The 20,959-nt window shown below is 42.4% G+C and overlaps 1 protein-coding gene across 2 annotated transcripts in view; it reads right to left on the reverse strand.

Moving 5' to 3' along the window:
- Positions 1–730, reverse strand: part of FPGS (folylpolyglutamate synthase) — a 52,509-nt gene extending 51,779 nt beyond the window's left edge. The window contains exon 1 of one of the 2 annotated variants that reach the window (XM_053696003.1): positions 389–730. In XM_053696003.1, coding sequence (XP_053551978.1) covers positions 389–409 — 21 coding nt within the window. In that variant the 5' untranslated portion in view covers positions 410–730. The remainder of the gene's footprint in view (positions 1–388) is intronic. The other variant, XM_053696002.1, reaches the window with a different exon arrangement.
- Between the last annotated feature and the right edge of the window lie 20,229 nt (positions 731–20,959).

Raw genomic sequence — 20,959 nt, forward strand, 5'->3', positions numbered from 1 at the left:
GAGAAAAATATCAAAATGCATCAATCAGTGCTCCCCTTTTTTCCTCCTTTACCTCTCTCCTTGTTGTGTGTAGAGCACTAGACATATAAGTAAAGCACTATCTTGCACATTCAGGTTAAATGGCACCTTTGTAGTTTGTAGCGCTGTGGTAAAACTGGGGGTTGCATATTCTGAATTCCATTTATCATGACCTTTTCTTTTTCATAGTCTACGACTAGGAGAGAGGTAAATTGGGATTTAAATATAAAATGTAGGGATAAACATCAGGAAATGATAAGCTTTAACCCTATCAACCTTAGATATGCAGATTTTCACTTTTCTTTTTTTAAAGATCTATAGCCACCCCTTATTGGCATCTAAAAGTTTATACTAATTTGTCTGTCCTTACCTCATGTGTACCGTTGCTCATCTTCGAGTAGCCAAACTGCACTCAGGACCAGTCTGTAGTATATGATCAGGCAGCAGGACCAGTCTGTGTTATATATTCAGCCTCAGGCAGCAGGACCAGTCTGTGTTATATGATCAGGCAGCAGGACTAGTCTGTGAGATGAGTTCATGCAGCTAGTCCAGTTTGCATTATGCATTCAGGCAGAAAGACCAGTCTGTGTGATGAGTTGAGGCAGCAAGTCCTGTTTGCATTATTTGTTCAGGCAGGCAGCAAGTCCAGTTTGCATTATGCATTCAGGCAGAAAGACCAATCTGTGTGATGAGTCGAGGCAGCAAGTTCTGTTTGCATTATTTGTTCAGGCAGGCAGCAAGTCCAGTTTGCATTATGCATTCAGGCAGAAAGACCAGTCTGTGTGATGAGTTGAGGCAGCAAGTCCTGTTTGCATTATTTGTTCAGGCAGGCAGCTAGTCCAGTTTGCATTATGCATTCAGGCAGAAAGACCAATCTGTGTGATGAGTGGAGGCAGCAAGTTCTGTTTGCATTATTTGTTCAGGCAGGCAGCAAGTCCAGTTTGCATTATGCATTCAGACAGAAAGACCAGTCTGTGTGATGAGTTGAGGCAGCAAGTCCTGTTTGCATTATTTGTTCAGGCAGGCAGCAAGTCCAGTTTGCATTATGCATTCAGACAGAAAGACCAATCTGTGTGATGAGTTGAGGCAGCAAGTCCTGTTTGCATTATTTGTTCAGGCAGGCAGCAAGTCCAGTTTGCATTATGCATTCAGACAGAAAGACCAGTCTGTGTGATGAGTTGAGGCAGCAAGTCCTGTTTGCATTATTTGTTCAGGCAGGCAGCTAGTCCAGTTTGCATTATGCATTCAGACAGAAAGACCAATCTGTGTGATGAGTCGAGGCAGCAAGTTCTGTTTGCATTATTTGTTCAGGCAGGCAGCTAGTCCAGTTTGCATTATGCATTCAGACAGAAAGACCAGTCTGTGTGATGAGTTGAGGCAGCAAGTCCTGTTTGCATTATTTGTTCAGGCAGGCAGCAAGTCCAGTTTGCATTATGCATTCAGACAGAAAGACCAGTCTGTGTGATGAGTTGAGGCAGCAAGTCCTGTTTGCATTATTTGTTCAGGCAGGCAGCTAGTCCAGTTTGCATTATGCATTCAGACAGAAAGACCAGTCTGTGTGATGAGTTGAGGCAGCAAGTCCTGTTTGCATTATTTGTTCAGGCAGGCAGCAAGTCCAGTTTGCATTATGCATTCAGGCAGAAAGACCAATCTGTGTGATGAGTCGAGGCAGCAAGTTCTGTTTGCATTATTTGTTCAGGCAGGCAGCAAGTCCAGTTTGCATTATGCATTCAGACAGAAAGACCAATCTGTGTGATGAGTTGAGGCAGCAAGTTCTGTTTGCATTATTTGTTCAGGCAGGCAGCAAGTCCAGTTTGCATTATGCATTCAGACAGAAAGACCAGTCTGTGAGGCGCATTTATCAAGCTCCAAATGGAGCTTGAAGGGCTGTGTTTCTGGCAAGTCTTCCGACTCGCCAGAAACAGCAGTTAAGAAGCAGCGGTCTAAAGAGCGCTGCCCCATAACCCTGTCCACCTGCTCTGAGCAGACAGACAGGAATCGCCACAAGTCCTGTTTGCATTATGTATTGATGCAGCTAAGTCTGTGTAAGTCTATGTGATGTGTTCAGGCAAGTCCAATTTGCATTATGTGTTCAGGCAGCAGGACTAGTCTGTGTTATGCCTTCAGGAAGTGGGTCCAGTCTACTTTATGGGCTAGATTTATCAAAGGCTAGGTGAACTCTGTATGTGCTTCGCCTGTAACTGTGCCGCAGCTCGCCTCTGGAGAAGCGCACATGTGCGCCTGAATTATATAAAAAATAATAGACGTAATTTTGCGCAGGCGAGCTGGGGCGTAATAATGATAAATTTCGCCTCTCGGCAAAAGCATTTACTCCCTATTTATCACAGTACATCCCTATAAATATTTACGCCGCCATGTTTTGATTATTAAGAAAGCGCTTTTTAGGTAACTATTTAGCTTATATTTATATTATATAATGTTTCTATGCTGTTTTTGCCATATGTTGATAATTTAAGATCACAAAAATAAATATATCATTATATCGATATATATATATATATATATATATATATTAAACTGTTGGTATCCATATGCGCCTATGGAAACGCAAATTTCTTGCAATAACAGTCTCTTTTTGTCGCTGAGCCTTTGAAAAATTAGTTAAAAGAAGACAGTATTGCATCAGAAGATGTAAAAGCATGTATTATAATGGTGTTCGCCTCAGTCTGTATGACAAAATATACAACATGCAATTGAAGACGAAATTTCAGTTCCCTATCGTCGCAAAGCAATGATGAATTCCAAACAAGTCGTATTTCTATGTCTGCATCTAAAATTATGTCTGTATGCAATGTGTATTAGCACTGTCGGGAGCGCGCCCGTGCGCCTAGGCGAAGGCAAACAGATTTCTTTCAGATTTGCGCAATTAAAGGCGCACAGTAGTTTACTGAATATGGGGATCAGTGCGTATGCGTTATTTTGAGCGTGATTATAGGAGAATGACTTTGATAAATCTAGCCCTTAGGGCTAGATTTATCAAGCCCCTGCGGCAGCAAGTTCTCACAAGAACTTGCTCGCCGCGATTTATCAAGCAGCGGTCACCAGACCGCTGCTTCCCTAACATCTTCGCCACCTCTATTGTGGCGAAATGAAATCTCCTCGGTCGAGTCCGACCGAGGAGATTGACAGCTCCTGCCCGCGCGTGATTGGCTGTGCGCGGGCAGGGGGCGGGATTGCACGTGAGATCAAAATTGCGCTCGTGTGCAATGTTAATTACCTGTGGGTAATTTCGCCCCGCAACAGGCAAGCTGAGGCGTACAGGGGCGCGTATACGAGCCCCTGTATGCCTCAGCATTGATAAATCTAGCCCTTAGTGTTCAGGCAGCAGGATCAGTTAGTGATGCCTTTAGTAAGCAGGACTATTTGTGTTCTGAATTATTGCAGCAGAAACAATTTGTGTTATGCCTTCAGGCACCAGAACTGGTTTGTGAGATGCCAAAGAATTTCAAAAGAGTTGTTTAAAAACAAGGAAACTTGTGTGAGAATCCAACAAGCGTTAGAGTAACTATCAGCCCGGCCAATACCTCTCAGGGGTGTGTGCTGAAGGGAGGTGGAGCTCGGCAACAATGGAGATAAACTCGTTTTAGGGTTAAAGCAGGATTCCCTGTTTATCAGCCTAATGGCACTAATAAACAGATCCAGTCACTTTTAACCCTGTGGCTATTAGAAATAATGTTTTATAGCAAACAAAACAAGGTTTTCTGTGTATTAAGCTGATTAACTTGCCTGCTAACGTTCCTTTCTTGGACAAGGTAAATACTGTCCTACATTATGTAGGTGAGAGGGAATGTAGCTGCTTTCTTTTAAAAGGAAAACAGCAAGACTAGAGATAACTTGCAAAGTTAATCTACCATTTGTGTTTATAACTGTGACACTGATTTCTTTATTAAAGGACCAGTAAATACAGTATATTTGCATAATCAATAAATGACTAATAAAAAGACAATGCAATAGCATTTAGGGGTCGATTTATCAAACCCCTTCAGCAGGCAAAACCTGCCTATGAGTCTGTATTTAACAAGCAGCGGTCACCGCTGCTTCCCTAACCTTCTGCCACCTCTTAGGTGGCGAATTTCAATCTCCCCAGTCTCGTCCGACCGGGGAGATTGACAGCTCCTGCCGGTGCGTGACTGGCTGTGCACGGGCATGGGTGGGATTGCACGCAAGCCCAAAATGTCTGTCTGCCGCAGCTTACTAAATGGACCCCTTAGTCCGAACTTCAAATGAGTAGCATATTTTCTTCTGACAAGTTTCAAAGTTATGTCTATTTCCACTCCTGTATCATGTGACAGCCATCAGCCAATCACAAATGCATATACATATATTCTGTGAATTCTTGCACATGCTCAATAGGAGCTGGTGGTGACTCAAAAAGTGTAAATATAAATAGACTGTGCACATTTTGTTAATGGAAGTAAACTGTAAAGTTGTTTAAAATTGCTGCTCTATCTGAATCACAAAAGTTTAATTTTCATTTGAGTGTCCCTTTAAAGTGAGAACATACTAAAAAGTATAACAAAAAAAGAATGGCAAAATGGAAGGTCCACAGACTTAAATGGAATATAAAATGTGCCACAGTGATACAACTTTGAGACATATTACAAAGATATTGATGCTGAGTAAGACTATTTGTGGTTATAGATAATATCTATCTCACCCTTAACATCTACTATTGTTATTGTGCTAGCAGTAACTAAGCAGTAAAGGGTGTGCAGAGGGGATGCTATGTGCCTGTATAGGAGGTGTGTTGCTCTGGGGGCCCTTTAGGCAGGTGAAGGAGGGGCATAGCAGGCAGTGTAGGGGCTCTTCCCTAGGAGCCTTGGTTGGTCTCAGCCTGCCCCAAAGTGCCATTTTGTTAAAAAGCATACCTAGGTAGTCTCAGGAGCAATAATGCACTTGCTACTGTGGAGATGCCTTTAGCTATATGATTAATCCATTTGCAAATAATATCAGTGGGAACAATAGTTTGCAAATACTTGTGTTATAGTTTTAGAATCTGCATCTTTTCTCTGTACTTTATAGATACAAAATAATTCTCTAATTGCTGTCCTCTAATTAACAATGCTAGCACCCTCCCAGATCTATACCCATAACTGTACATCAAATCACCAACCACCCGTTGCTTCAAAAGCGTATTTAAAGAGACAGTAAAGTCATAATTAGACATTCGTGATTTAGACAGAGCATACAATTTTAAACAAATTTCCAATATATTTCTATTATTTAGTTTGCTTCCTTCTCTTGTTATATTTTGTTGAAAGTTTTATCTAGGTAAGCTCAGGATCAGCAAAGAACCTAGGCTCTAGCTGCTGATTGGTGGCTGCACAGATCTTCCGATTGTCATTGGCTCACCCATGTGTTCGGTTAGAAACCAGTAGTGCATTGCTGCTCCTTCAACAAATGAAACCAGGTGAATGAAGCAAATTTGATAATAGAAGTAAACTAGAAAGTTGTTTAAAATTGTATGTTCTACCTAAATCATGAAATATTTTTTTTGGGCTTCATGTCCCTTTAATAATTCTTTCTTAAAGAGAAAGATATGCAGTTGATTCAGGTAACATAGTAGTGTATAAGGCTGTGTTGTTGCTGATAATCGGCAGGTGTAAAACAGTAAAAAATATTGTCACAAAATTCTGCATCAGCTTTTGTTTTACACACATTTTACATATGTTTGCATTACATTTTACCAGTTCCCAAATGTATTTATTTTTGTGTGTAAGTGTAACACACTATAGATTGCAGAACTTTTCTGTTGCATCTATTTGTATTTACAATTCTGTGTTAAAGACACAGTAACAACAAAATTAAGGATTTGTGATTCAGACTAAGGGGTAGATTTATCATACCCCGGGCGGACATGATTCGCCCTGCATCGTATTTGATCGGGCGGATTGATGTCCGCAGCCTCAGAGGAGGTGGACGAGTTAAGGAGCAGCGGTCTTAAGACCGCTGCTTCTTAAATCCTGTTTCCGGCGAGTCTGAAGGCTCACACGGAAACAGCAGCATTAGGGGCCATTCGGCCCTTAATAAATTGGTCCCAGAGCATGCAATTTTAAATAGTTTCCAATTTACTGCTAGCCTATTATCAAATTTTCCTTTTTCTCATGGTATTATTTGAGTATAAATACTGTAGGTCGATAGCACCTACGTATCTGAAGCACTACATGGCAGCAAACAGTGCTGTTATCTAGTGCTCTTGCAAATGTATAACATTATTAACAGTATTCCTGCATCACTGGTGCTATATGGTGTTCCAGACATTTGCATGCTCCTGAGCCTACCTTCTTGCTTTTCAACAAAGGATACCAAGATAACAAAATACATTTGCTAATATAAGTCAGTGGTTCCAAAATGGTGCGCAGCGGCATACTTGTGCACCGCAAGATAGTTGGCTGGGTGCTCTGCAAACTCAAGTGAAGTAAGTGAATTTGCACGCATGATACAAATCCATTCTTGAACGAAAGTGAACTCTAGGCTGTCTTACTGCATATTTGTTTTTCTGTTCAATTAAATTTAGTTAGAGACGAGTATCCTTCAGTGGCCAATTACATTATACCTACGTGAACTAGGGTTTTCTTCAATTGCTCACGTTAAAGTATCAGTAAATACATGATAAAAAGACAATGTAATAGCACTTAGTCTAAACTTCAAATTAGTAGTAGATTTTTTTTTGGACAAATTTAAAATTTATATATATTTCCACTCCTCCTGTATCCTTTGACAGCCATCAGTCAATCACAAATGCATATACTTATAGTCTGTGAATTCTTGCACATGCTCAGTAGGAGCTGGTGACTCAAAACGGGTAAATATAAAAGACTGTGCACATTTTTGTTAAAGTAAATTGGAAAGTTGTTTAAAATTGCCTGTTCTGTCTCAATCATGAAAGTTTATATTTTCTTCATAAATGGAAAGAGTTCACAGCTGCATTCATTACTTTTGGGAATTCAGAACCTGGCCACCAGGAGGAGGCAAACACACCCCAGCCAAAGGCTTAAATACCCCTCCCACTTCCCTCATCCCCCAGTCATTCTTTGCCTTTTGTCCCAGGAGGTTGACAAAGAAGTGTCAGAAGTTTGCGATTAGTCTCTTAAGGAGGGTAGTACTCTTCGGCATGGGACTGGAGTTTTAAGTAATCCTGTCAGCCTTTCAGTGAAAGCGTGGATGAAAGTTAGAGTCCGGAGATGCAGGGAGAGTCTTTCTGTGAAAATCATCCGGACTCCTTTTAACAGCTCCACAAGCAATTGGCGTTGACTAGTTTCTCTGGCTGCTTTTTTCTCTCAAGTCCATGGAAGAGGCGATGCTACTATCTGTCACACTTAAAGGGCCATGTTCCTGTTCCACAGTGTAGATTCCGGTAAGATTGTTTCATTTTACTTTCGTTATGATTGTATTGTATTACATATGTTTTCCCGAGAGGCTACCACCTTGCGGGACTAACTATAAATCAGGGTCTCAGTGAGGCAACTTTTGTATCTTGGAATCAAGGGTTAATATTTCCTGAGGGGGGTTATTGAACAGGGGGGGGGGTTATCATATTTGTTATGTGATTCAACCTGCTTATGTGTAGTGTTACTTAGGTTCATGGCTTTGTAGAACATAAGGGTCTTTGGAAGTGACGCCGCCTTTACAGTCGGGCGGGCTTTTTCTGGACTGTACTGTTCACCTTGTGACCGGGCGTGGTCACGTTTTTGACTCTCCATTTCTGCATTCCTGACTGTGTGGCGACAGAGAAATTCTGATCTGCTGGTGTTGGGCTCTTAGGAGGTGGTGAGTGCCCCAGCCATTGTGGGTGTCAGGTGCCGTTTAAGTTTTTGGTCCAATTTTTGTATCAATATCCTAGCTATGGAGGAGTCTGATATGGTAGAGACGGATGTCTCTGTTTCAGTTTCTACTCCTTGTGCAGAATGCGTATTGCCCCGGATGATACTAGCCTATCAGTTATGTTCTGAATGCCGTATTAGAGTGCTCAATTCCTTGGGATCGGGGAATCAAGGGGCCGCTGAACCATCCGCCTCTGGGGCATCTGTCCTCCGAGTGGTGAGTTCCCTTCCACCATCACTTACTACGCATGCAGGTAACCCAGACTTTGCTTATCCTTCTCAGGAAGGTAGCTTCTTCCCGCCAGGGGTTTCGGCACGATGTCACATGTCCATAATTTTGGCACTGGCGCGTATGCAACTTCCAGAAGTTGGTTTTAGATACTGTTCGTGTTCCGTTACCCAGGGCTCTTCAGGCATGAGGTGGCCTGTTCAGCTCTCTGGGAGAACGACTGTCCCTGAGGCTTCAGGGGGTCAACCTTTTCGGGGCTGGAGTCGTCTTTCGCTCCGGTGGGGGTATGCTGTGCTTTTCGTTATAGACTGACGTGCCTTTGTGTTCTTTTAAGGCATGTTTTGGCCTTGTCGCAAGATCCCATCCTTAATGGATATGAGATTTCTCAGTATGCTTCTTTGAATAGCTTGCAGAATTAGACATAAGGGGATGAAGTAATCTTTTTATAATCTTGTCATCGAGTACTCCTTCCAGTTTGAGCTTGGTAGAACAGGATCCCTGTGGGGCCGTTCCTGCGGGTGCGTCTGTTCTTCTTAGGCGATAAACATGCAGGTTACCTTATCTTTTATTTTTTTTATTTTATTTAAAGCTCATGTTGGTTTTATATTTCCTTAGGGAAGTTTGTCTGGAATCGATACTCACAATTGGTCGCACTGTTACTTCTAAGGAAGTTTATTATGGACGTGTTTAGTCCTATATGTGTCTGCTGTGTGTCCCTAGGGGGGGATTCTTTATAGCCTTGACAGTGATGGCCCTTGATTCAGGCTGGTCCTTATTGGGTTCAGATCCTTCTGTCTCAAGGCCTAATTCAGACACGTGGCTCCTGTTCTGCCTGGCTGGTCTGGTTGGCACATATTATTGTGTTATTCTTGTTTACCTTTACACGTTTCAGCTAAGCATCTGAGTGGACCGGAGGGTCCGTGAGGCATGGGGTATTGGTTCAGTCCTCAATTGGCCTCTCAAGCTGGTCGACTGCGACTCGGTGAAGTTCTGCTGCGACTTTACGTCGGGTTGTGGAGTTTTCCTTCCCTGTGTGGGTTGGAGGTTGGGAGGTTTTAGGACCTCTTTGCCGCTGGTTCTGGCGGGCTTCCCTTCTGCGGCTCTTGGAATTGTCCTTTTGGATTTTTTCCTTTTGAGGTTCTCTTCTTCGGATGATACTTCGGGACTTTGTCCGTTGCTCCTTAGCGGTATTGGCCGCCTTATGGGAGGGCCTTGTGGCTTTTTTCCTACTTTGGGACAGATAGCTCATTGTGCTAATGCACTGTTGCAGAGATCTGTTGCATCCTAAGGGTTGCAGGTTCAATCCCGACGAGGTCTACTCAGCCTTTATCCCTATCAGGGACGATAGGCCGTGTTGTCTCCTTCTCCAAGCTTCGCTTAGGGGTTATCTACCGGGGTTAAGATGCTCTGCACTCTTTTTCCTTAGGTACGGTCCTCTGGTATTATGGAGACTAGCCTTTGTTTTATTCACTCTTCGGGTGACTTTGTCCTCGATGCTTTCTCTGGGTGTTGTTTTAATGCCTTTTTGGGCTCTAGGCTCTTAGTGCTACTCTGTCGTACTTTAGCTCCTTTTGGAAGTGTTGGACTCCTGCAAGGGCTTTTCTCTTCCTTTGGGTTGGGATTTCCGACTGAGTCTTGTTCCAGTTCTCCGGGTTAGTCCGGTTAGGTTTCCTGGGATGTTCCTTGAACAATCCGGGGCTCAGGCCTATAGTTTTGTTGTGGATCTTCTGGATGTCTGGAGGACTAACGATCCTGTGGCTGGTTCGGTGTGATCCAGTTTTTCCAGGGTACATAGGCTATGACCTTCGGTCCAGACAGTTGAGCTGTTAGCAGCTTGGCCAGGATTTCTGTGCCTTTTGACTGAGATGTGCTTCCCTGTTTAGGGAGTTCCTCTGTGTTCATCTAGGTTGTCTACATAATTCTCATTGGATTTGTTTCCTCAGCCTATGGCTTCATGTCTTATGAGCTTGTGCACTGTTCCTTTCCGTACTCTCCCCTTCGGGGGGGGGGGTAGTTTGTCCTCCTTATGGGGGTGGGGTTTCCTCTCTCTGGAGGTTGGTTGTCCTGTCCGGTGTACAGGTTGTTGGAACAGGTGTTTTTTATCCTCTAGAGGAGAGCGATCCGCTCTCTGGGGTTCTGTTTCATCTGGGGAGATGATGTCTCCATGTTTGAGACTGTCATGGAGTGTCGTGCTGGGTCTTCTGAGGGCTCTATTGCATTTTCTCCATTCCTCTCCTATGGGGTTCTCTTTTGAGTTCCTGTTGTTAGAGCTCTTGGGTTGGCACCGGAGCTCCGTTGGGGTTGCTGAGTCCATTCTTTCTGTCCTCTTTCTGGGGACTGTTTTTGGGGGGGTTTCTGTTCCCCTGTCTTTCAGACCTGACAGCCAGCTGTTGTGGCTTGTGGGTTACTTTGCTGCCTAGCAGGCGGAAGGTCGGTGGTTTGAAATCGGTTGCAGCCGTTTGCACCTTGTCTGTGTGTTGACAGACTTTTGCCAAGACTCTATTGTTCGCCTTTGGGTCCTTGTGGTACGGTGAGCCTTTTTGAGGTTTCTGTGCTTTCTCAATGTTCAAGATATGTGAGTAGGACTGGCGGCTTTTTGGTTAAGCCGGTGCTGGGTCCATGGCCTAGTGGATGTTTTGCAGTCTGTCGGTTACTGTTTGTGACCTATCTTCTGTAGCGTGTGGTGTTGACCCAAGGGTTTGCCTTTCTGAGTTTGCTGCACGTATATCGGTTTCTGAAGACTGAATATTTTGAGTTCCTTGAGTCTTGAGGACTCTGTCTTCAGTTGTCTTTTAGGGTGCGGTTTCACTTACTTTAGGAGAAGTTCTTCTTTGTCGGATTCCCGTTTTTAACCTTGGGGTTTCTGTACATTCTGGGGTCTGGGCGTGCCTCCCCTTGTTTCTCACGACTGTTTTCGGTCTCTTTGAGCTTGGCTTGGTTCTTGGTGTTTCTTTATCTTGGAAATTGTTATACCCCTTTTAGGGTACAAAATCCTTGCTTGTTCCTCCATATCCTTTCCTTTTGGGAGCTGATGTTAGTTGATTCCCTTCTCTGGTATGGGGTGTGTGGTTGAGGACTGCTTACTGGGCGACGGTGTCTCCTGGAGGTGTGCTGGCTCAGTTGTGTTTCTCTCTGCGGTCTCTAGCAAGGCTGGTGGACTATCTGCGGGTCAGTGTCCTTGGGGTCTTTTCTTTTCAAATTTTCTCGACTTCGGACGAAGTAGGGGTTTTCAGGCCTGGTGCCCTCAGAATGGGCCGCATTTTGTACCCTCCGGTTTGAGCATTCAGTGTCCTCTATATCTTGGGTATTGTTTTCCCAAAAGTAATGAATGCAGCGGTGGACTCATTTATGAAGAAAAACTTAAATTATGCTTACCTGATCATTTTCATTTCTTCAGATGAAAAGAGTCCAGAGCTCCCTGCTCGTGTTTTTTTCCGCGGCGTGTTATTTTTCTTCTAGCATCTTTCCACCCTGATATTTCTTCTACTGTTACGTGTTCTTCTGCAGAATGACTGGGGTATGAGGAAAGTGAAAGGGGTATTTAAGCCTTTGGCTGGGGTGTCTTTGCTTCCTCCTGGTGGCCAGGTTCTGAATTCCCAAAAATAATGAATGCAGCTGTGGACTCTTTCAATCTGAAGAAAGTAAAATTATAAGGTAAGCATAATTTAAGTTTTTGACTTGAGTGTCCCTTTAAATGTAAAAAAGAGACTCCAATGTGATGAAGATGAAATGAGAGTATGTCTGTTTTATATAAGCTTATGTTTCATGTGACCGCGCTTAATTTATAACATGGAAAGACAAATAATAGCTTTACTGTTATTCATAGCGTAAAAAACTTTTTTCCTAGGGTGTTCATTATATGAAAATCAGGAGTCAATATAAAGTTATATAAATAGCTAATGTGATATAGATTTATTGGGTTATTGTATGGATTACTCTTTGATTGTATGTTATTTCTTTTGTTAAGGTAAATATTTTCAATTGTATTAAAGGGACATAAACCCCACATTTTTACTTTCATGATTCAGATAGAACGTACAATTTTAAACAACTTTCCAATTTACTTCTATTATCAAATTGTCTTTGTTTCTCCAACATAGGTGTGTCCGGTCCACGGCGTCATCCTTACTTGTGGGATATTCTCTTCCCCAACAGGAAATGGCAAAGAGCCCAGCAAAGCTGGTCACATGATCCCTCCTAGGCTCCGCCTTCCCCAGTCATTCTCTTTGCCGTTGTACAGGCAACATCTCCACGGAGATGGCTTAGAGTTTTTTAGTGTTTAACTGTAGTTTTTATTATTCAATCAAGAGTTTGTTATTTTGAAATAGTGCTGGTATGTACTATTTACTCTGAAACAGAAAAGAGATGAAGATTTCTGTTTGTAAGAGGAAAATGATTTTAGCAACCGTTACTAAAATCGATGGCTGTTCCACACAGGACTGTTGAGAGGAATTAACTTCAGTTGGGGGAACAGTGAGCAGACTTTTGCTGCTTGAGGTATGACACATTCTAACAAGACGATGTAATGCTGGAAGCTGTCATTTTCCCTATGGGATCCGGTAAGCCATTTTTATTACAGAAAGAAAAAAAGGGCTTCACAAGGGCTTTCTAAGACTGTAGACATTTTCTGGGCTAAATCGATTTATATTTTATACTCCATAGCCTTGAGGAATTATTTTAATCTTGGGAATTATGTAAAATAACCGGCAGGCACTGTATTGGTCACCTTATTCTCTAGGGGCTTTCCCTAATCATAGGCAGAGTCTCATTTTCGCGCCTGTATTGCGCACTTGTTTTTGAGAAGCATGACATGCAGATGCATGTGTGAGGAGCTCTGATACATAGAAAAGACTTTCTGAAGGCGTCATTTGGTATCGTATTCCCCTTTGGGCTTGGTTGGGTCTCAGCAAAGCAGATACCAGGGACTGTAAAGGGGTTAAATATAAAAACGGCTCCGGTTCCGTTATTTTAAGGGTTAAAGCTTCCAAATTTGGTGTGCAATACTTTTAAGGCTTTAAGACACTGTGGTGAAATTTTGGTGAATTTTGAACAATTCCTTCATACTTTTTCGCAATTGCAGTAATAAAGTGTGTTCAGTTTAAAATTTAAAGTGACAGTAACGGTTTATTTTAAAACGTTTTTTGTACTTTGTTATCAAGTTTTTGCCTGTTTAACATGTCTGAACTACCAGATAGACTGTGTTCTGAATGTGGGGAAGCCAAGGTTCCTTCTCATTTAAATAGATGTGATTTATGTGACACAAAATTTAGAGAAAATGATGCCCAAGATGATTCCTCAAGTGAGGGGAGTAAGCATGGTACTGCATCATCCCCTCCTTCGTCTACACCAGTCTTGCCCACACAGGAGGCCCCTAGTACATCTAGCGCGCCAATACTCCTTACTATGCAACAATTAACGGCTGTAATGGATAATTCTATCAAAAACATTTTAGCCAAAATGCCCACTTATCAGCGAAAGCGCGACTGCTCTGTTTTAGAAAATACTGAAGAGCATGAGGACGCTGATGATATTGGTTCTGAAGGGCCCCTACACCAGTCTGAGGGGGCCAGGGAGGTTTTGTCTGAGGGAGAAATTTCAGATTCAGGGAAAATTTCTCAACAAGCTGAACCTGATGTGATTACATTTAAATTTAAATTGGAACATCTCCGCGCTCTGCTTAAGGAGGTGTTATCCACTCTGGATGATTGTGAGAATTTGGTCATTCCAGAGAAACTATGTAAAATGGACAAGTTCCTAGAGGTCCCGGGGCCCCCCGAAGCTTTTCCTATACCCAAGCGGGTGGTGGACATTGTAAATAAAGAATGGGAAAGGCCCGGTATACCTTTCGTCCCTCCCCCCATATTTAAAAAATTGTTTCCTATGGTCGACCCCAGAAAGGACTTATGGCAGACAGTCCCCAAGGTCGAGGGGGCGGTTTCTACTCTAAACAAACGCACCACTATACCCATAGAAGATAGTTGTGCTTTCAAAGATCCTATGGATAAAAAATTAGAAGGTTTGCTTAAAAAGATGTTTGTTCAGCAAGGTTACCTTCTACAACCAATTTCATGCATTGTTCCTGTCACTACAGCCGCGTGTTTCTGGTTCGATGAGCTAGAAAAGGCGATCAATAATAATTCTTTTTCTTATGAGGAGATTATGGACAGAATTCGTGCTCTCAAATTGGCTAATTCTTTCACCCTAGACGCCACTTTGCAATTGGCTAGGTTAGCGGCGAAAAATTCTGGTTTTGCTATTGTGGCGCGCAGAGCGCTTTGGTTAAAATCTTGGTCAGCGGATGCGTCTTCCAAGAACAAATTGCTTAACATTCCTTTCAAGGGGAAAACGCTGTTTGGCCCTGACTTGAAAGAGATTATCTCTGATATCACTGGGGGCAAGGGCCACGCCCTTCCTCAGGATAGGTCTTTCAAGGCCAAAAATAAACCTAATTTTCGTCCCTTTCGCAGAAACGGACCAGCCCCAAGTGCTACGTCCTCTAAGCAAGAGGGTAATACTTCTCAAGCCAAGCCAGCCTGGAGACCAATGCAAGGCTGGAACAAAGGAAAGCAGGCCAAGAAACCTGCCACTGCTACCAAGACAGCATGAGATGTTGGCCCCCGATCCGGGACCGGATCTGGTGGGGGGCAGACTCTCTCTCTTCGCTCAGGCTTGGGCAAGAGATGTTCTGGATCCTTGGGCGCTAGAAATAGTCTCCCAAGGTTATCTTCTGGAATTCAAGGGGCTTCCCCCAAGGGGGAGGTTCCACAGGTCTCAATTGTCTTCAGACCACATAAAAAAACAGGCATTCTTACATTGTGTAGAAGACCTGTTAAAAATGGGAGTGATTCATCCTGTTCCATTAGGAGAACAAGGGATGGGGTTCTACTCCAATCTGTTCGTAGTTCCCAAAAAAGAGGGAACATTCAGACCAATCTTAGATCTCAAGATCCTAAACAAGTTTCTCAAGGTTCCATCGTTCAAAATGGAAACCATTCGAACTATTCTTCCTTCCATCCAGGAAGGTCAATTCATGACCACGGTGGATTTAAAGGATGCGTATCTACATATTCCTATCCACAAGGAACATCATCGGTTCCTAAGGTTCGCATTCCTGGACAAGCATTACCAGTTTGTGGCACTTCCGTTCGGATTAGCCACTGCTCCAAGGATTTTCACAAAGGTACTAGGGTCCCTTCTAGCGGTGCTAAGACCAAGGGGCATTGCAGTAGTACCTTACTTGGACGACATTCTGATTCAAGCGTGGTCCCTTCCTCAAGCAAAGGCTCACACGGACATTGTCCTGGCCTTTCTCAGATCTCACGGGTGGAAAGTGAACGCAGAAAAAAGTTCTCTGTCTCCGTCAACAAGGGTTCCCTTCTTGGGAACAATAATAGACTCCTTAGAAATGAGGATTTTTCTGACAGAGGCCAGAAAATCAAAACTTCTGAACTCTTGTCAAATACTTCATTCTGTTCCTCTTCCTTCCATAGCGCAGTGCATGGAAGTAATAGGTTTGATGGTAGCGGCAATGGACATAGTTCCTTTTGCACGCATTCATCTAAGACCATTACAACTGTGCATGCTCAGTCAGTGGAATGGGGACTATACAGACTTGTCTCCGACGATACAAGTAAATCAGAGGACCAGAGATTCACTCCGTTGGTGGCTGTCCCTGGACAACCTGTCACAGGGGATGAGCTTCCGCAGACCAGAGTGGGTCATTGTCACGACCGACACCAGTCTGGTGGGCTGGGGCGCGGTCTGGGGACCCCTGAAAGCTCAGGGTCTTTGGTCTCGGGAAGAATCTCTTCTACCGATAAATATTCTGGAACTGAGAGCGATACTCAATGCTCTCAAGGCTTGGCCTCAGCTAGCAAAGGCCAAGTTCATACGGTTTCAATCAGACAACATGACGACTGTTGCGTACATCAACCATCAGGGGGGAACAAGGAGTTCCCTGGCGATGGAAGAAGTGACCAAAATCATTCAATGGGCGGAGACTCACTCCTGCCACTTGTCTGCAATCCACATCCCAGGAGTGGAAAATTGGGAAGCGGATTTTCTGAGTCGTCAGACATTTCATCCGGGGGAGTGGGAACTCCATCCGGAAATCTTTGCCCAAATCACTCAATTGTGGGGCATTCCAGACATGGATCTGATGGCCTCTCGTCAGAACTTCAAGGTTCCTTTCTACGGGTCCAGATCCAGGGATCCCAAGGCGACTCTAGTAGATGCACTAGTAGCACCTTGGACCTTCAAACTAGCTTATGTATTCCCGCCGTTTCCTCTCATCCCCAGGCTGGTAGCCAGGATCAATCAGGAGAGAGCATCGGTGATCTTGATAGCTCCTGCGTGGCCACGCAGGACTTGGTATGCAGACCTGGTGAATATGTCATCGGCTCCACCATGGAAGCTACCTTTGAGACGAGACCTTCTTGTTCAAGGTCCGTTCGAACATCCGAATCTGGTCTCACTCCAACTGACTGCTTGGAGATTGAACGCTTGATCTTATCAAAGCGAGGGTTCTCAGATTCTGTCATTGATACTCTTGTTCAGGCCAGAAAGCCTGTAACTAGAAAAATTTACCACAAAATATGGAAAAAATATATCTGTTGGTGTGAATCTAAAGGATTCCCTTGGGACAAGGTAAAAATTCCTAAGATTCTATCCTTCCTTCAAGAAGGTTTGGAGAAAGGATTATCTGCTAGTTCCTTGAAGGGACAGATTTCTGCCTTGTCTGTGTTACTTCACAAAAAACTGGCAGCTGTGCCAGATGTTCAAGCCTTTGTTCAGGCTCTGGTTAGAATCAAGCCTGTTTACAAACCTTTGACTCCTCCTTGGAGTCTCAATTTAGTTCTTTCAGTTCTTCAGGGGGTTCCGTTTGAACCCTTACATTCCGTTGATATTAAGTTATTATCTTGGAAAGTTTTGTTTTTGGTTGCAATTTCTTCTGCTAGAAGAGTTTCAGAATTATCTGCTCTGCAGTGTTCTCCTCCTTATCTGGTGTTCCATGCAGATAAGGTGGTTTTACGTACTAAACCTGGTTTTCTTCCGAAAGTTGTTTCTAACAAAAACATTAACCAGGAGATAGTCGTGCCTTCTTTGTGTCCGAATCCAGTTTCAAAGAAGGAACGTTTGTTGCACAATTTGGATGTTGTTCGTGCTCTAAAATTCTATTTAGATGCTACAAAGGATTTTAGACAAACATCTTCCTTGTTTGTTGTTTATTCTGGTAAAAGGAGAGGTCAAAAAGCAACTTCTACCTCTCTCTCTTTTTGGATTAAAAGCATCATCAGATTGGCTTACGAGACTGCCGGACGGCAGCCTCCTGAAAGAATCACAGCTCATTCCACTAGGGCTGTGGCTTCCACATGGGCCTTCAAGAACGAGGCTTCTGTTGATCAGATATGTAGGGCAGCGACTTGGTCTTCACTGCACACTTTTACTAAATTTACAAGTTTGATACTTTTGCTTCTTCTGAGGCTATTTTTGGGAGAAAGGTTTTGCAAGCCGTGGTGCCTTCCATCTAGGTGACCTGATTTGCTCCCTCCCTTCATCCGTGTCCTAAAGCTTTGGTATTGGTTCCCACAAGTAAGGATGACGCCGTGGACCGGACACACCTATGTTGGAGAAAACAGAATTTATGTTTACCTGATAAATTACTTTCTCCAACGGTGTGTCCGGTCCACGGCCCGCCCTGGTTTTTTTATCAGGTCTGATAATTTATTTTCTTTAACTACAGTCACCACGGTATCATATGGTTTCTCCTATGCAAATATTCCTCCTTTACGTCGGTCGAATGACTGGGGAAGGCGGAGCCTAGGAGGGATCATGTGACCAGCTTTGCTGGGCTCTTTGCCATTTCCTGTTGGGGAAGAGAATATCCCACAAGTAAGGATGACGCCGTGGACCGGACACACCGTTGGAGAAAGTAATTTATCAGGTAAACATAAATTCTGTTTTTCTTGTTATCCTTTGTTGAAAAACAGGAAGATAATTTCGGGAGTGTACACATTTTTGCAGTACTAAATGGCAGCAGTTTTGCAACAATGTTATAGATTAGCAAGAACACTAGATGACAGCACTATTTCCTGTCATGTAGTGCTCCAGACATGCACTTTACCTGTCCAGATATCTATTCAATAAAGAATAACATGAGAATAAAGCAAATGTGGTAATAGAAGTAAATTGGAAACTTTAAAAACATTATTAACGATCTGAATCATGAAATTAAAAGTCTGTGTTTCTCGTCCCTTTTAGCTGTTTAAAATAAACAAGAAGTTAAAGGGAGAGCCTCATTTTTATTGTTTAAAAATATAGATAATCCCTTTATTACCCATTCCCCAGCCAATCAGTGATTTCTCATAAATAACTCCACAGGAGTGAGCACAATGTTATCTATATGGCACTCATGAACTAGCTCTGTCTAGCTGTAAAAAACTGACAAAATGCACTGAGATAAGAGGCGGCCTTCAGGGGCTTAGAAATAAGCAAATTTGATGCTAAAAGAAAATTGGAAAGTTGTTTAAAATTGCATGCCCTACCTAAGTCATGAAAATGTTATTTTGACTAGACATATAGTAATATATTTTATTTTTATTTTGTCCGCAAAGCACGCTAGAATTTTTTCAAATGTTTTACAGTGTGCCTCTTCTTTGGAGACTTTTTAAAAACTGTATGCTCTATCTGAATCATGAAAGAAAAACTTTGGTGATTCATGTCCCTTTAATGACACATTTAAAGTCACACTCAAGAAGCGCAATATGTATGGAAGTCATCTTATTAATTACATTTGTTTTACTTTATTAGAGGGGAGCATTCGGAGGGGCCCTTAGGGCAATGGTTCACAATCTTTTTTGGAACACTGCACATATGAATTTGTCGCACCCAACTATTATTGCTTAACTGATGGGAATTTAATCTCACATTGACATCCATTAATCATGACATAAGTCTGTAGGGTTGTATAACATCTGCAGGTATGCCACTTGCTTGGAAAAAAGAGGGAGGTGGTGTGAGTGCTACCTACTTGGGCCTCCATTACATATGCAGCGTCGCCCGCAAAATCCTCCGCCGCCAGATTTTACACGATTTTGGTATTACATATACGGCGTAGCATACAAGTTACGTGCGTATATTTCACCCTTCGGACGTATTTTTTTTACCCATAGACTAACATAGAACAGCAGCGCAATTTGGTATCCAATATACAGCGTAAGGACTTACGCGCACAGAATTCAGAAAATCTACTCCATTCTCATCTCGCCACATATTGCAGGCGCAGCAACCCTTGCACTGACTAAAAAAGCAATGTAACTCCCTGGAAGCCTTAACAAACACATACATTTAAGCAGCATCTCAAGGTTAAAGGGACAGTATACTATGATATTGGTTTTTTAAGGTTTATTTGTGTATTTGAAATAGTTTGAAGCCACAACATAATCAAATGGATTGAGTTTGTAGGTACTTTATCACATTGTGGACATATACTTGCTTATTTACTTTAAATTTCTTCTCAAAACAATCAACAATACTTGGAGGAGAGAACAATGGGAAATCATAATTGTATTACCTTCATCTCTTTATATATGGGTTTATATATGAATTTTGAATAGCATAATTACGTGTCACATTTTTATATGAAATCGCGGTTCATTTTTACGAGTGTTAGCCTAATTTGCATAAAACTACTCTTTATTGACACTTTCCGTGGATAAAATACTGGCGTAAGTTACTTGCGACGACTAAAATGTGTATTTGCGCACATTTCAGAAGATCGCCAATTTGTCCTACTTACGCCAGTTTAGCATCTAACGGCGCAGTATATGTAATACCCCGATGTGCGAGGTGAAATTACGGGCGGGGCGGGTTCCCTCGCTTGCGCCTAAACCTGTGCCGTATATGTGATCGTGCCCCTCGTATTAAGCTTAAGTCCCTATGTAGTCTAGATAATCTCAGAATAAAGACAAAAAAGGTGAAAACAGAGGATGGGACAAGCGCTCTAAAAGGAGCTAACCAAATAAAGTATTATTGTGATATAAATGAGTTCTGGATAACCAAAAATTATGGTAAAGTTAAAACATTTAATATATATCAGCAGTATGCAAACAATTAATAAAAATATATATATATGATGCAAAAAGTTAAACCTAAATAAAAAAGTCAATAAGTGACAATGCCGGCATCCAGTCTAAAAATTCAAGTTTTAAAATTCATGTAAATGAAAGTAAAAAGAGAACAATACTACTAAAAACTGATTGATGAAAATCACTAACAACACAGTAAGCATACAAACGTAATTATAACAATTGCTTATAACATAGCGTATTGAGTAAAACAGTGAAGCGACATTCAACGATAAGCAGCAAGGAAAAGCAATACTTATACTACTTGTGTCCAGAGTAAGTAGGATTCGCTGTGCACAGGCTGATGTATGATAGTCCTGGAACCGGGGAGTATGCAGGAAACAAACCCGGTTGAGTGTCCGTGAGAGAGAGCCGTGAGCCGTTGGTTGTGACGTCACGTCACCTGACTGATTAGGATGGTCCAATGGTTACCAGAAGGAAAATTTTGTATCCGTCTGTATCGCTGTCACCAAATAAACTTTGTATCACTCTATGGAATCAACTTTGTTGTAAGAAATATTCGTATGTTGGACTGTTGCTGACAACGGATCTTCTTATTTTTCTGTTTCCTTGGGATTTTTAGATGGTAAATGAAACAGCTGACACAAGTTGTATAAAGTCCATAAGTACAGGAGCCTTCAGGGATTACTCATATGGACCGTTCAGATAGGTTATCAACAAACAATAAACCTGATAATTAGAGCTCAAAACAGAGTGTAAGCACACAGGAATTATTCATATGT

This window comes from Bombina bombina, chromosome 12 (genome assembly GCF_027579735.1).
Source record: "Bombina bombina isolate aBomBom1 chromosome 12, aBomBom1.pri, whole genome shotgun sequence".
NCBI classification, from domain to species: domain Eukaryota; kingdom Metazoa; phylum Chordata; class Amphibia; order Anura; family Bombinatoridae; genus Bombina; species Bombina bombina.